This window comes from Bos javanicus, chromosome 19 (genome assembly GCF_032452875.1).
Source record: "Bos javanicus breed banteng chromosome 19, ARS-OSU_banteng_1.0, whole genome shotgun sequence".
Lineage (NCBI taxonomy): Eukaryota > Metazoa > Chordata > Mammalia > Artiodactyla > Bovidae > Bos > Bos javanicus.
The window spans coordinates 16,242,537-16,255,982 of NC_083886.1; the positions used below are offsets into that span (position 1 = coordinate 16,242,537).

A 13,446-nucleotide genomic window follows, 5' to 3' on the forward strand; every position below is an offset into this window, starting at 1 on the left:
AAAACCCTGGGAAGCGCTCCCAGTGTGCACCTGCCCCAGAACTAACCTTGGGAAGACACTGCCATGGACCTGAGTGGCTGGGGAGGAAGAGAGGCCAAAGGCAGCTGCAAAAAGTGGACCCATCCCTACTTAGGGAGATACCAAATGGCTCACTAGGCTTCCCTGGTGGCTCAGATGGTAAAGCGTCTGCTTGCAATGCAGGAGACCCAGGTTCGATCCCAGGGAAGATCCCCTGGAAAACTAAATGGCAAGCCACTCCAGTATTATTGCCAGGAAAATCCCATGGATAAAGGAACCTTTCAAGCTACAGTCCACCACCCAGGAGAAATTCTTCCGCCTGGAGGGACCCCAGAACTCCATGATCTGGCCCTTGCCTTCCTCTCTGGTCTTATCTAGCACCACCCTCCCCTGTGCACTCCATGCTCCAGACACATTCCTGGAGAAGTGTGACCTCATTCATTCCTTCTCCCTCCATCCTCAGGGTCTTTGCATATGCTGTTCCCTCCGCCTGGACCCCTTCCCTGCGCTGCATGTGAGCAGCTTCTTTCTTTCCTCCAGGGTTCCCTTGAGTTGTCACATCTTCCAGGAGGCCTTCCTGGCTGCCCACCTACATACCCTCCCCTCTGGCCAGTGGGCTGCCACTGCTTGTGCTCTGTTTATCCCCATCAGGCACCCGCTGTGTTGTAACTGTGAACCTGTCTGTCTCCCCATCAGGCTGTATGGAAACTATGCCTTTCCCCTCTGGCATGTCAGGGTCTGGGAACCAGGTCACCAGGACGGACAGTGACCTCCTTCCTCCCAATGCAAACTTGCACCCGGGAAAGCCCACCCTGACACGTCACTCTTCCGTGTGGATCCCCTCCAGCCTCCTCTCCAGACCCCAGTGGCTCCCTCCCTCATTTACTCCCCTGGCCATCTCTATGTCCCCACCCAGCCTCCTGCCTGCAGGCCCCTCAGACCCCAGCTGCGGGCCACTGCAGCCGCACCTGGCCAGCAGCTCTTTGGTCTGGTCAGTGAGGATGGCATTGTCTGCTTTCACCATGCAGACCAGCGCCGAGGTGACGCCGGCCTTCAGAAGCCGCTTCACTCGCATGTCCACAAAGTCCTTCTTGTCCTGGGAAGATGAAAAGGTGGCAAGGAGATCAATCCTGGAATAAGGAAGATCATCCCAAACACTAGATGACCTGTGTGTTCCTTTTCTTGCAAAAGGCTGGCTTTCCATTAGGCTATGCCTGGGAGCAGAGTGAGAGGGGAGAGAGCAGATAAAACAATGGATTGGATTTTGCCAGAAACCCAGAGTCAGCCTCAGGGTTGAATAGTAAATGGCAACCCACTCCAGTACTCTTGCCTGGAAAATCCCATGGACAGAGGATCCTGGTAGGCTACAGTCCATGGGGTCACAAAGAGTCGGACTGAGACACTTCACTTTTCACAGATAATCCTCAGAGCATCTGAGAAGAGGCTGCTGACAGCTGTGGACAGTCTCTGGTAGCCACATTTGAACTTCACAGTGGCAGCACATATTAGCTATATGCCCTTGCCTGCATGAAACCCTATGCAGCTTTAAAAAATTATTCAGGGACTTCCCTAGTGGTCCAGTGGCTAAGAGTCTGCCTGTCAATGCAGGGGGCATGAGTTCGATCCCTGGTCCAGGAAGATCCCATACGCTGAAAGGCAGCTAAACTCCTGAGCTGCAATTACCGAGGCCCATTGGCCTAGAGCCTGTGCTTTGCAACAAGAGAAGCCACTGCAATGAGAAATCTGTGCACCCCGATGAAGAGTAGCCCTCCGCTCGACACAACTAGAGAAAGCCTTGCACAGCAACAAGACCCAGTGCAGCCAAAAATAAATATTAATTAATTAAAAAAAATTATTCAGTGGGACTTCTAGTGGTTAAGACTCCAAGCTTCCACTGCAGGGGGATTTGGGTTAGACCCCCGCTGAGGAAACTGAGATCCTGCATGCCTAAAGACCTGAAGTATTTTCCCCAAACTGGATACAAGATGATAGATACATTCTGATTGTAACTTTTTTTTTTTTAAAAGCACAGGATAAAAAGCCTCTGGTAGTTAATGCAACACACCAAAATCCAGATATCCCAGAAAGTAAAATTTGCATGAATGTTGAAAAGATGAAATATAATGAACTGTCTTGTGTCCATGAAATCAACCACATAAATTGCAAAACATGCATCGTGGCTTCCTTTGGTTTCCCAGACTATAAATTGTTGATTCCCCCTCCACGTCTGTGGAACATTTAAACTAAGAAGAACACAAGCGCCCCCTAGTGGGGGAAATTGACCACAATCCTCTTCAATTTATCTGCATGTGTGCGTGCTGTTACTTCAGTCTGTGTCTGACTCTGCAACCCTTTGGGCTAAAACCCGCCAGGCTCCTCTGTCCACCGAATTCTCCAGGCAAGAATACTGGAGTGGGTTGTCATCTCATTCTCCAGGGGATCTTTAAGACCCGGGAATCAAACCCGGGTCTCCTGTGTTACAGGTTCTTATTAACCGTCTGAGCCACCAAGCCTGCACTTTATCTGCATCATCTGTCAAATCCTCCCAGACACACACACACACACATACACACACACACACACACACACCACCCGAATATCACTAACTTTCCGTCCCACCTCTCTGGTGGTCCGGTGTGGACAGCCCTCTCCCGCTCTCGGCCATCCTCATCCCCACCTTGGGGTGCTCCTCAGGCACATGCTGCTTGGAGAACTTGGCCAGCTGCACCAGCTCGGGGATGACCTCCTTGACATCGTAGCTGTTGGTGCAGTTCACCAGGGTGGTGGCCACTGAGTACAGGATGGTCTTGTCAGGGGTCTGGAGACAGAGGTGGTGGATGGTGATGGTGGCGGGGGTGGGGACAGGAAGAAAGGAAACCTGAGAACAAACCACTGCTTCCCAGAGGCTCCCTCGCGTGGCTGGCGAGGCCCAGAGGCAGAGGAACTGGCTCTGCTTGCGTGGGGCGGCAGGAATTTCTCCTGCCCCCCTCAACAGCACCCAGAGCATGCGTGGACGTCCTCTGAGTGTTCCCATTGCTTTGTGCTCCTTTCAAAAGCCCAGTGGGATGGGGTGGGACCTGGACAGCCTTTGATGGAAACGCCCTCCCACACTTCTGCCTTTTGTGGTGAGAAAGAGCCATTGGTGGGAGGCGGGGGGGTCCAGTGGTAGCCCAAGAGAGGAAGAAAGGCACCTGGGAGGGACTGGGAAGGAGGGAAGGGGCCCAAAAAAGGCCTCTTGGTCCCTGAAGACCTCACTCCCGGAAGGGGTTCCAGGGAAAAAAACTACAGTCATCTCACTCATCCTCCCACTGCCTGGAAGGTATGAGGAGGTGTGAGTCCATTTCACGGTCAGGAAAGATAAGGACCAGACAGAGGGAAATGACCAACCCAGGTTTACGTGACGAGAAGGGGCTGGAGTCGGGATGAGGAAGGGAGGATGTCCAATTTCCCAGGCTCAGCAGACAGACCGCGGGCCTGAATCCAGCAGATCCCAGGGCCTGAGGTCAGGGCCACACTTGCCTTGGCCAGCTCGAACATGGCCTGCAGGGCAGGGATGTCCTGAACAAAGTCGTCCTTCACGTCGGCGTCCAGCGTGAGGTAGGCCAGGCCCTCCACTGCCCATTTCCGGGTCCGGGTGTCTATGGATGCATTGCACAGCCACCTGGGGGAGGGGAAGCTCTGGGGAAGGGTCCCGAGGCTCGGGCAATAGTGAAGCGATCCAGGGGAGCAGGCAGGTGGACGGCTTTTCAGGATCTGGCGTCTGCTAGGGCACATCCCTGAGAGGAGATGGTGGGCTTGGGGGAAAACCCTTACTTGCGACACTGTTTGGCCAGCTTTTCTGTCGAGCCTTCAGCAAACTGCCTGAGAGCATAATCTGTGCCGCCCGCCGAGCCGAGTTTACAGAGTCCCTAGGGAGGAGGGGAGGATTGTAGGATTAGAGACGCCAGGCTTGGGGACCAGGCCCTGCTCAAACGCGTCCCTGAGGCTGGAATATTCTGCCCCCTTGCTTTGCCTGGATCAACCTCTCTGCATCCTACAGAACTCTGGTCAGGTGTCACCTCTCCCAAGATGCCTTCCCTGAGGCTTCCAGGTTAGGGTGGATGCCCACAAAGCTGGAGGCTTTTACTCTACCTCTTGCCCCTTGCCTACTATTTTGTCCCCGTAGGTGCTTCGTGTCGTGTCGTTTTGAAAAATCAGCTAGGATAATACTAGTGTTAGTCGCTCAGTGTTGTCCGACTCTTTGCAACCCCATGAACTATAGTCCACCAGGCTCCTCTGTCCATGAAATTCTCCAGGCAAGAATACTGGAGTGTGTAGCCATTCCCTACTCCAGGAGATATTCCTGACCTAGGGATTGAACCTGGGGCTCCTGCCTTGCAGGTAGATTCTTTACCATCTGAACCACCAGGGAAGCTCAAATACTAATACAACTGAAACCTCATGGCACATGAGGATAAAACTTTCGGCACAAAACCTGGCCATGAAATCACTTTGTAGGGGGAAGATTCAGATGTGCAGATTTTTACCCAGGAAAAACTGGACTCTTGCTGGGGGGGGGGCGGGGGAGGGGGAGTCTGTCTTCCATAAGAGAAAACTCACAATGGTAGAAGCTAAAATCAGTTTAAAAAAAAAAAAAACTGATATAAACCAAAAAAGAAAAACAGATCAATGACTCAAATCTTCACTGTAATTGTTGACAAGAAAAAGGTCAATGAAAGTGATTTTTATACAATGAAAATGGTAAAAAATGCAATAGGTTTAACTGTGCTATGTAGAAACCAAGTAAGGAAACTAACTGAGTTTTTGGAGTCTGCACTGAAAGTACTTGCTGGACAAAGGCTCATCAGCGTTTGAGTCGTTCAAAGGCGTCGAGCAGGGACTTGTTGGATTCAATGGTTAAGACTCTGCTCCCAATGCAGAGGGCATTTGATCCTTTTTGGGGAACTAAGATCCTGCAAACCCCATGGTTAAAAAAAAAAATTAAGGAGACAGTCATTATGTAGCATGGTCTCCCATCCTGAATCCACATTCTCACACTCTTCTGCTTATCACCCTGCTCTGCAGAGGCCTGTGGGTGGCTTGGTTTCCTCAAAGACAGGGGCCACATTCCATTCATTCTGGCATCCCTGGTACCTGGTGCAGTGTCTGGTACCCAGCCCACTCACCACCAGTGCGCGGATCTTGATCTTCTCGTTTTTGGTGGTCTTGTAGATCTCTTTGAGCAGTGACACACCGTTGGTGATGATGAAGGTGGCACGGCTGAGCTTGGTGGAGGCGTGGATGAGGGCCTCCACGGCCACCAGCTGGTCCGTCTCACGCTCCGAGCCGCACAGAGCCACCATCATCTCCATCACACCTTTCAGTCCCAGCAGCTGATTGCCCAGGTCAAAGGGGCCCTGCAGGATCCCCGACACTGTCTGGATGGCAATCACATTCTTGTCCATGTCCTGGGGGTCAAACGTGCCCCTAAAACAGAAGGCCAGTGTGGTCAGAGGAGTGGGAGATTTGGGGACAGACAGATTTGGTTGTGCATCCTAAATCCACAACCCATATGCTGTGTGGCCTAAGGCAAGTCACTGAACCTCTCTGAGCCTCAGCTTTTGATCTGGAAACTGAGGATAACACTACTGCTTCTCAGAGTTATGATGAGGATAGATGACATAATGGATGTGCCAGGCGTTGTCTTCCTCCATAATCCCACCCAGATGAGGACTGACACTCAGGACATTTGTTAGGGTGAGATCTCGGGATCAACACCTGTTGGGAAAGGGAAGAAATCGGGACTGGATGGAAGGAGGTGCTGGACTGCGATGCAGTCATGACAAAGCCTCAGCTTGCAAAGAGTTCCAGAGCTGAGAAACCATTCAAAGTTGTTCCAAGTTGGAGTGAGGGACGAACCACTGGATGCTGGCTGCCCTGGGAAGGTGAATAGCTATCCTTAGCTGAACCAAGTCCCCAAAGAGAGGTGACAGGTGAGAGCTGTCAGCTAACAGGCTTCCCGGAAGCCGGGATGTCTGCTGGGACAGGACAGCAGCCACCACAGCACAACAGGGCTACCATGGTGCCCGGCACACCACCTGCCTCCCGGATGCGGCTGAATCATGATGCCACCTGGCCCAGTTGCTCCCCTGTCTGGTCCTAGTCTTTCCCCCGTTGAGTTAGGGAGATGGGTTGGACTAGAAGGGCTGGAAGGTTCTGTCTTGCTTTCAAAATCCACTATCATCTACTCTACAGGAAGATCTCTGTCTGGGGACACCCGATCCTTCCGAGATCCGCCCAGGTTTGTTCGTTGTGGGGGATCAGGGCAGACGTGCACAGTGTAAAAGCGGAGGGATATAAGCGAAAGGAGAACATGGCGCAAGAGTCAGACAGCTGAGCTCTGGTCCCACTTCTGCCTCTGGCTGGGCGAGTGGGTGAGTCCATCTGGGGGAGAGGGGCTGGCTTTGGGAGCTCCGAGAGCCCATGCAGCCCAGACAATCCGTGCCCTGTGCTTCATCTTCCTGCTCGGTGCTGGGGAACCCAGAGCCTTTCCTGATTGTGGCTCCTGTGCCACAACTAGAGCTGGTACTCTAGAGCCTGAGAGCCGCAACTACTGAAGCCCTTGCGCCTAGAGCCTGTGCCCCGCAACGAGAAGCCCAGGCATCACAGCTAGAGAGTAGCCCCCACCTGCCAGAACTAGAGAAAGCCCGCACGCAGCACCGAAGACCCAGCGAAGCTATAAACAAATTATTTTAAAAAAATAATAATGAGTTGAGGTCTGCCCTTTAAACCAATGCCAGCTGGTATCTGAACCTCCACCCAGTCCCTGGCCCCTGACAAAGCAGCCCCTGGGGGTGGGAGGTGGCAGCCTCAGGCTCCACTTGTTGAAGGTGGTGACCCCCGACTCAGTGCCAGGTGACCACAGAGGCAGCATTCACAGGCAAACCTCTATCCAAACTTAACTGGCTGGGAGATAGTTACTGGAACTCAGTTGGGGCCTTCATGAAAAACAAGTTACTTACAAACCCTGAAGCTGAGGTAGAAAAAGACCACTGCAAACCCCTGAGGAGCCTTAAAAGTGACTCAAAGTCGGATCAGGGGAAACTATGGGACTGAGCCAACTTCGCTGGGACCCGAATCCAGGAAGCTGAGAACGTTTTTTACATTTTAAAGTAGTTTTATTATTTCTTTTCATTGTGTTAGAGACCTACATGTTTCATAAAACCTAAACGTACTCTCTGGCCCTTTACAGGAAGTCTGTCAACCCCTGGGATAGAGAAAGGAAAGCAGAGTGAAGGGAGAGTTTCCACCCTCCCAAGACTCCCCTAGTGCTTTTAAAACATGCAGCTTCCTGAGCCACAACCCAGACTACTGAGTCCCAGAAATCTGAACAATTCCCAAGTTTGAGGATTATTGGAGTAAAGGAAAAGAGAAGCCAGCTACCATGAACAGAGATCCAAATGGGGAGGAACCGTAGCTTCCAACCAAGAGCATGCATCAACATGCCAGCCACATGAGCGCAGCATCCTGGAAGGTCTTCCAGCCCCGGTCCAGCCTTCGGATGACAGTAGCCCAGGACAACATGTGGCTAATTTGTAAGCCCCAAAGCCAGAACCTCCCAGCCGAACCTCTGCCAAATTGCTGTCCTATTGTGAGATAATAAATGATACTTCTTGTTTTTAAGCTGCTAAATTTGACTAATACAGAGCCCGACTGAAATGGAGCAGGACCCTATGTTCTTCCCCACCATGTCTTCAACCTGCCTTTGGTCTGTGGAAAAACTTCAGCTGAACAACAAATTTGATCGGAGAAGTGGGAAAATGCAGACACAAAGGAAAACGGTCAAATGAAACCAAATAATAATAGTTTAGTCATTAAGCTAAGTCAAGGGTTTAGTTTCTCCTTTAGTTTCTCAAGGGTCACAGATAATATTTTCTGAGCCATATCCTGTGAGCTGTCTTAAAGATACTGAAACCCTCGCCAGGTGGAAATAGTCAATTACATGATAACTGGAGTGTGGCCGTGATAAATGCTGCCACAGTTCTGAGAACTGGCCTCAGAGAAATGGGAACAAACTGACCCTAAAGACTAACTGGACTGAAAACAAGCAAGATGATGCTGGTCAGACCACTGATGACCAATTTCAAGGTGACTGCCAGCGCTGACGGTGCCGTTTCTGTGTGTAGAACCCCTCCCTCCATCTATAAAAATTCTTGCCCACTGATTGTCAGCAGGGTGGTGGTGGGGCTGGAGGGGAGGTCAGTCTTTGGACAGGAGCCCACCCTCCCCTCCACCCCCGGGTTGCCGGCCTCTGAAACAAAGCAAGCTTTCCTTCCCACCAGCCTTGCCTCTTTATTGGCTTTCGAGGGGCCAGCAGCCAGACCCCCGCTCGGTTACACGACGCTCCGGGAAACTCACGTGATGTGCTCCTCGCAGATCTTGCGGAAGTGGTCGCGCTCGGGGTCACAGCGCAGGTCGTCGTAGAGCTTGTTGATGAGGATCGAGGCCAGCATGCGGGTGTTGTCGGTCAAGGGCAGGCAGGACGGCAGATCTGGGACCTGCCCCACCACCTTCAGGATCTTCCTTAGGCCTGCAGGACAGATGGCAGCAAGCGTAAGATGCCGGCCAGGCCCCGTCCTCACAAACGCCTCTCCTCGCCCAGCTCTCTGCAGCCCGCCTTCAGGCAGCACATGGCTCATCCAGCGCAAGGGGCACTGGGATGCAGCCTAGAGACGCAGGCTCCACACCCACCTCTGCCCCTACCTGAGCCATTCGCCTCCCGTCAAGGGCCTCATTTTCACATTTACACAGTCAAGACTAGTTGAGCTCAGAGGACTCTACATGGCATCACCGACTCAATGGACATGAGTTTGAGTAGGCTCCCGGAGGTGGTGATGGACAGGGAGGCCTGGCGTGCTGCAATCCATGGGGTCGCAAAGAGTTTGACAGGACTGAGCAACTGAACTGACTGACCAGTGCTAACGCTCTGTGAGTTGATGTATAATCTTCCTCAAATACTGTTTTATATTCTCTTTTCCCCATGCTTCAGTTTCTTTTTTTGTAAAATGGGAACGATACTACCTACCTCATAGAGTTTGAGGATTCACCAAGATAATGTACAAAAACATTGGCCTAGTGCTAATCTAGACACATCATGACACTAAATATTTATTAATTATTTAGCAAATAGGATATTTACCATTATGATTATTATCCCTTCTCCTGTTGAAGAATCTTCAAAGGCTTCCTATTACCCCCCAGGCTAATTCAGCCATTACATATTTGTCGAATAAAAGAATGAATGAGTAAATGGGGTGCTAGCTACCAAAATAAAGGACAACCCTGATGTCAAAAAGCTCAGACTACAATAGAGAAGACAGATGTATAAAGATTACAATAAGGTTATCTTACTGTGTGCCAGGAGCTTTCTACATGCTATCTCATTTAATCCTAACATTGACCCGACTGGTGAGTAGAAATTAATATTGCCATTTTTCAGAGCAGAAAACCAAGACATGGAGAAGTTAAGTAACTTGCTCAAGACCACAAGGCTGGCAAGTGACATAGCAGGGACCCTCTCTGATTTCAAAGACCACGATGTTAACTGTGAGGCTCCACTGCCTCAGGGACGATAGCTTGATTTCAGAGCCAGGTTGCAGTGGAGGCTAGGAGCTGATCAGACCTAGGGTGGCACAGGCTAAGGGCGGGGGTGGGGGGCATTCTAGGTAAACACTGGGAGGCATGATACTCTGGATCAGGGGCGGGGGCATTAAAAGTGCCTGGCAGTAAATTTTGTGCTATGTATTTTAGCACACAAACACAAAAGCACTGGCAAGACTGAAGAGTCATTGGAAGGGGCCTGAGGAACCAACCCCACCTCCCAGCCTGGCTCTCCAAAGTCTTCATGAAATGCAACTGCTCCACGTCCCCAGCCTCATCCCCTAGCTTTCCCTTCAGTCTGCCCTCATCCTGAGCATCTCATTTCTCTTCTGCTAGAACACCCTGGACCTCCCCTTTGTCCGTGTCTGCCCCTCCCTAAACCCAGAAACTCACTTCAGTCTTGACATCCTGGTCACTTCCCTACCCAAGTCCTCCAGCCCAGTTTTCACAACAAAGAACTCCCACATTGCAGCTTTTAACCAGATACCTAGATACTTTAAGTCTACACTATTTTTTACCTAAATGCTATTTATTTCAGTGCCTAGAATAACAGATACTGCTCCTCACCCACTCTATCCTATAAACCGTGTTGTTGGGCCTAGATTCTAGTGCAGAGAGAAGTACATTGTCAATGCCCAGCCTTTGTGATATGTGCAGAGAAGACCAGAACTGGAGTGGGGAAGGAGGGAAGTGTTGAGTGGAGGAGGCTTAAGCACTAGAGTAATATGTTCAAGTCTAAGCACATGAACTTTGCTGAGATCTGTGAAAACCAAACAAGACAAGTGCTGTATCAAAACAGAATAAAGGTCAAGCTGATGAAAGCTGGCTTGAACATTTTAGAAAAGGTATGGTCTAAATGTCATGATACCTGTGGGAGAATTTATCACAGGAGATCATAAAGCCATAAGTATGATTCCTGAACACCTGAAAGTGATTTAGGGCTATCTCCAGGGGTGACGCCCTGGAGCTGACAAATTTAATGGATGTTTTCTGGAGCACTCTTACTGGTCTTTGTATAAAGTACACTGATGCCATTTCTCCCTTCTGGAAGGCCTGCATTTTGCCAGCATGAGACTTCAGAAATGTTACTCCCATTGGTGAAGTTTGGTTTGGTTTTTTGGCACTTGCCACAGGAAACTCTGCCCAGATGTTTTTGACTGTGTTCTGTGTGCGTTCAGGCTCTGAATTCAGAGCCAGGACCGACGCCTTCACTAGCCCACTGGTGGATCCTGACATGCTAATGTCTTTTCCTGGCTTTTCAGTTGGGAATGAAGACCTCTCCCAGACAAGAGCCACACTCCTTCCACCTTCTGCTTGTTGCCTCGTTCCCCAGTGCCCACTGGAAAGGCTGGCGTGAGCCCCAGACCCTCCCACCTCCTCACCGTTATCAACCACGTAGATGGTGCGGGAGTTGTCGTGAATGGCGAGGTCCTTCCTGGGGACGTTCTTATTGAGCAGGTTCAGGGCCTGATCCCTACCCTGGCCAGACACCTTCTTACTGACCAGCATGTCGAGCAGGTGGTTGGTGATCTGCTTCAGGTCCTTCTTGGAGTCTGAGGAAGGAGAGGACAGGTGTGAATGGAGAGGACTAGGATGTCTGACATGTATTGCACCAGGGATGGCTGGGGCTTCTGGAAGGACTCTGGAAATATCGAATCCACTGCTTTCAAGATCCTGGAATTTCCCGGGAGAGTATCATTCCAAAGAAGGGAGGGAGGATTCTAGACAACACCTCGAAGGGTGATCAGAAAGGGTGTGGCAGAGGATGAGATGGTTCAATGGCATCACCAACTCAATGGACATGAATTTGAACAAATTCCAGGAGATAGTGAAGGACAGGGAAGCCTGGCAGGCTGCAGTCCATGGGGTCACAAAGGGTCGGACATGATTTAGCAACTGAATAACAACAACATCCAAGTTGAATTCCAACTTCATTAAATAAATATTTATATGAATGGATAGGAAAAAAAAAAGACTGGAAAGGGACTTCCCAGGTGGTACAGTGGATAGGAATTGGCCTGCCAATGCAGCGGACACAGGTTCGATCCAGACATCCTACTGGGAAGGTCTGGGAAGATCCCACATGCTGAGAGCAACTAAGCCCGTGCACCACAATTATTGAGCCCCCAGTCTAGAGCCCGCGACTCCTAAAGCTCATGTGCCTAGAGCCTGTGCAACGAGGGAAGCCACTGCACCGCAGCGAAGAGCAGCCCCCACGCTCCGCACCAAAAGCCCGTGCACAGCCCTGAAGATCCAGCGCAACCAAAAATACAATTAAGAATTTAATAATGTGAAAAATGTGTTTTTAAAAAAGAAAAAAGACTGGAAAATTTCACATAGCAGTGATGATAGTAGTTATCTGGAGGGATGTTTACAGGTCGTTGGTTTTTTTTTTTTTTCATTTTACATATTTCTAAAATTTTCCAAGTTTCTCCAATAAGCCTCTGTTACTTTTTAAAATAATTTTATTTACTTATTTTTGGCTGGGCTAGGTGTTCGTTGCTGCATGAGCTTTTCTCTAGTTGTGGTGGATGGGGGCTACTCTGCAGTTGCCAGGCGCAGGCTTTTCTTTGCAGTGGCTTCTCTTGTTGCAGAGCACAGCCTCCAGGATGTAGAGGCTTCAGCTGATGCAGCTCCCAGGCTCTAGAGCACAGGCTCAATAGTTGCTCCAAGGCGTGTGGGATCTTCCTGGATCAGGGATCAAACCCACGTCCCTGAACTGGCAGGTGGGATCTTTACCACTGAACCACCAGTTACTTTTTTAAACTTTTTCAAGTTGCAAAACTGAAATTCCCATTAAACAACTCATTTCCTCCTCCCTCCCCGTCTCTGGCAACCATCATGCAACTTTCTGTTTCTATGAGTTTGACTGTTTCAGAAAACACAGGGCATTGCTTGGTGGTCCAGTGGGTGGGACTCTATGCTTCCACTGCAGGGGGCACGGGTTTGATCCCTAGTCAGGAAACTAAGGTCTGCAGCCGGAAGAAAAACGAAGAAAAGAAAAGAAACCTCATATATGTGGCGTATACAGTATTTGTGTTTTTGTGACTGGGTTATTCACGTAACATAAGGTCCTCAAGGTTCATCCATGCTGTAGCCTGTGTCAGAATTTCCTGCCTTTTTAAGGCTGAACAATATTCCATTGTAGAGACAGACACCACCTTTTATTTCTCCATGCATCCATAGAGGGGCACTTGAGTTGCTTCCACGTTTTAGCTCTCGTAAATGTGACTGTGCCTCTGTTACTTTTATAGTCAAAAAATAAATGGAAAAATATAACCGGGCCACCTCCATGTACATGAATGCTCAGTCTGAGGTAGTAACTGGCACTTCCTTGCCTCCACCCGCCCTGAACCGAAGCTGAAAACCGTCTCCTACCCAGAACCAGGGCCTCTTCCTTCCCCCGATGCTCCTGTTTGTCCTCTCCAGACAGAGCGTCGATGATGCCCTGCAGCAGGTTGCAGACGGCCAGAGACATCTCCTCGCTCTCCACCGCCATGAGGCTGCAGATTCGGTCTATCCGGACTGCGTGGAGGGTCGCTGTGGCCTAGACACCCCCAGCGGGAAGCACACGGTCGGTTGGCTGCCCCTCCCTTCCAGCTGCCGTGCAGGTTAGGGAGCGGGTGAGGGCCACCCCATGCAGTCAGGACAGAAGCCCAGGCAGCCGGTGTCTCACGGGGTCGTGGCCCCCGGCAAGCCCCGGACTCAAGCCATGCCCCTTTCCAGAGGGATAGAGCTGCGCCCTCCAGTACGGTGGCCTCTGGCCCCAGGGGAGGCACTGAACGTGCA

General features: G+C 50.6%; 1 protein-coding gene across 1 annotated transcript in view; it reads right to left on the reverse strand.

Moving 5' to 3' along the window:
• Window positions 1-13,446, reverse strand: part of UNC45B (unc-45 myosin chaperone B) — a 32,456-nt gene that overhangs the window by 8,247 nt on the left and 10,763 nt on the right. The window contains exons 7-14 of the mRNA XM_061390366.1: window positions 13,036-13,204; window positions 11,040-11,210; window positions 8,416-8,587; window positions 5,184-5,484; window positions 3,832-3,926; window positions 3,532-3,679; window positions 2,696-2,836; window positions 987-1,114 (exon numbers count right to left, since the gene is read on the reverse strand). Of these exons, the coding sequence (XP_061246350.1) occupies window positions 987-1,114; window positions 2,696-2,836; window positions 3,532-3,679; window positions 3,832-3,926; window positions 5,184-5,484; window positions 8,416-8,587; window positions 11,040-11,210; window positions 13,036-13,204 (1,325 nt within the window). The remainder of the gene's footprint in view (window positions 1-986; window positions 1,115-2,695; window positions 2,837-3,531; window positions 3,680-3,831; window positions 3,927-5,183; window positions 5,485-8,415; window positions 8,588-11,039; window positions 11,211-13,035; window positions 13,205-13,446) is intronic.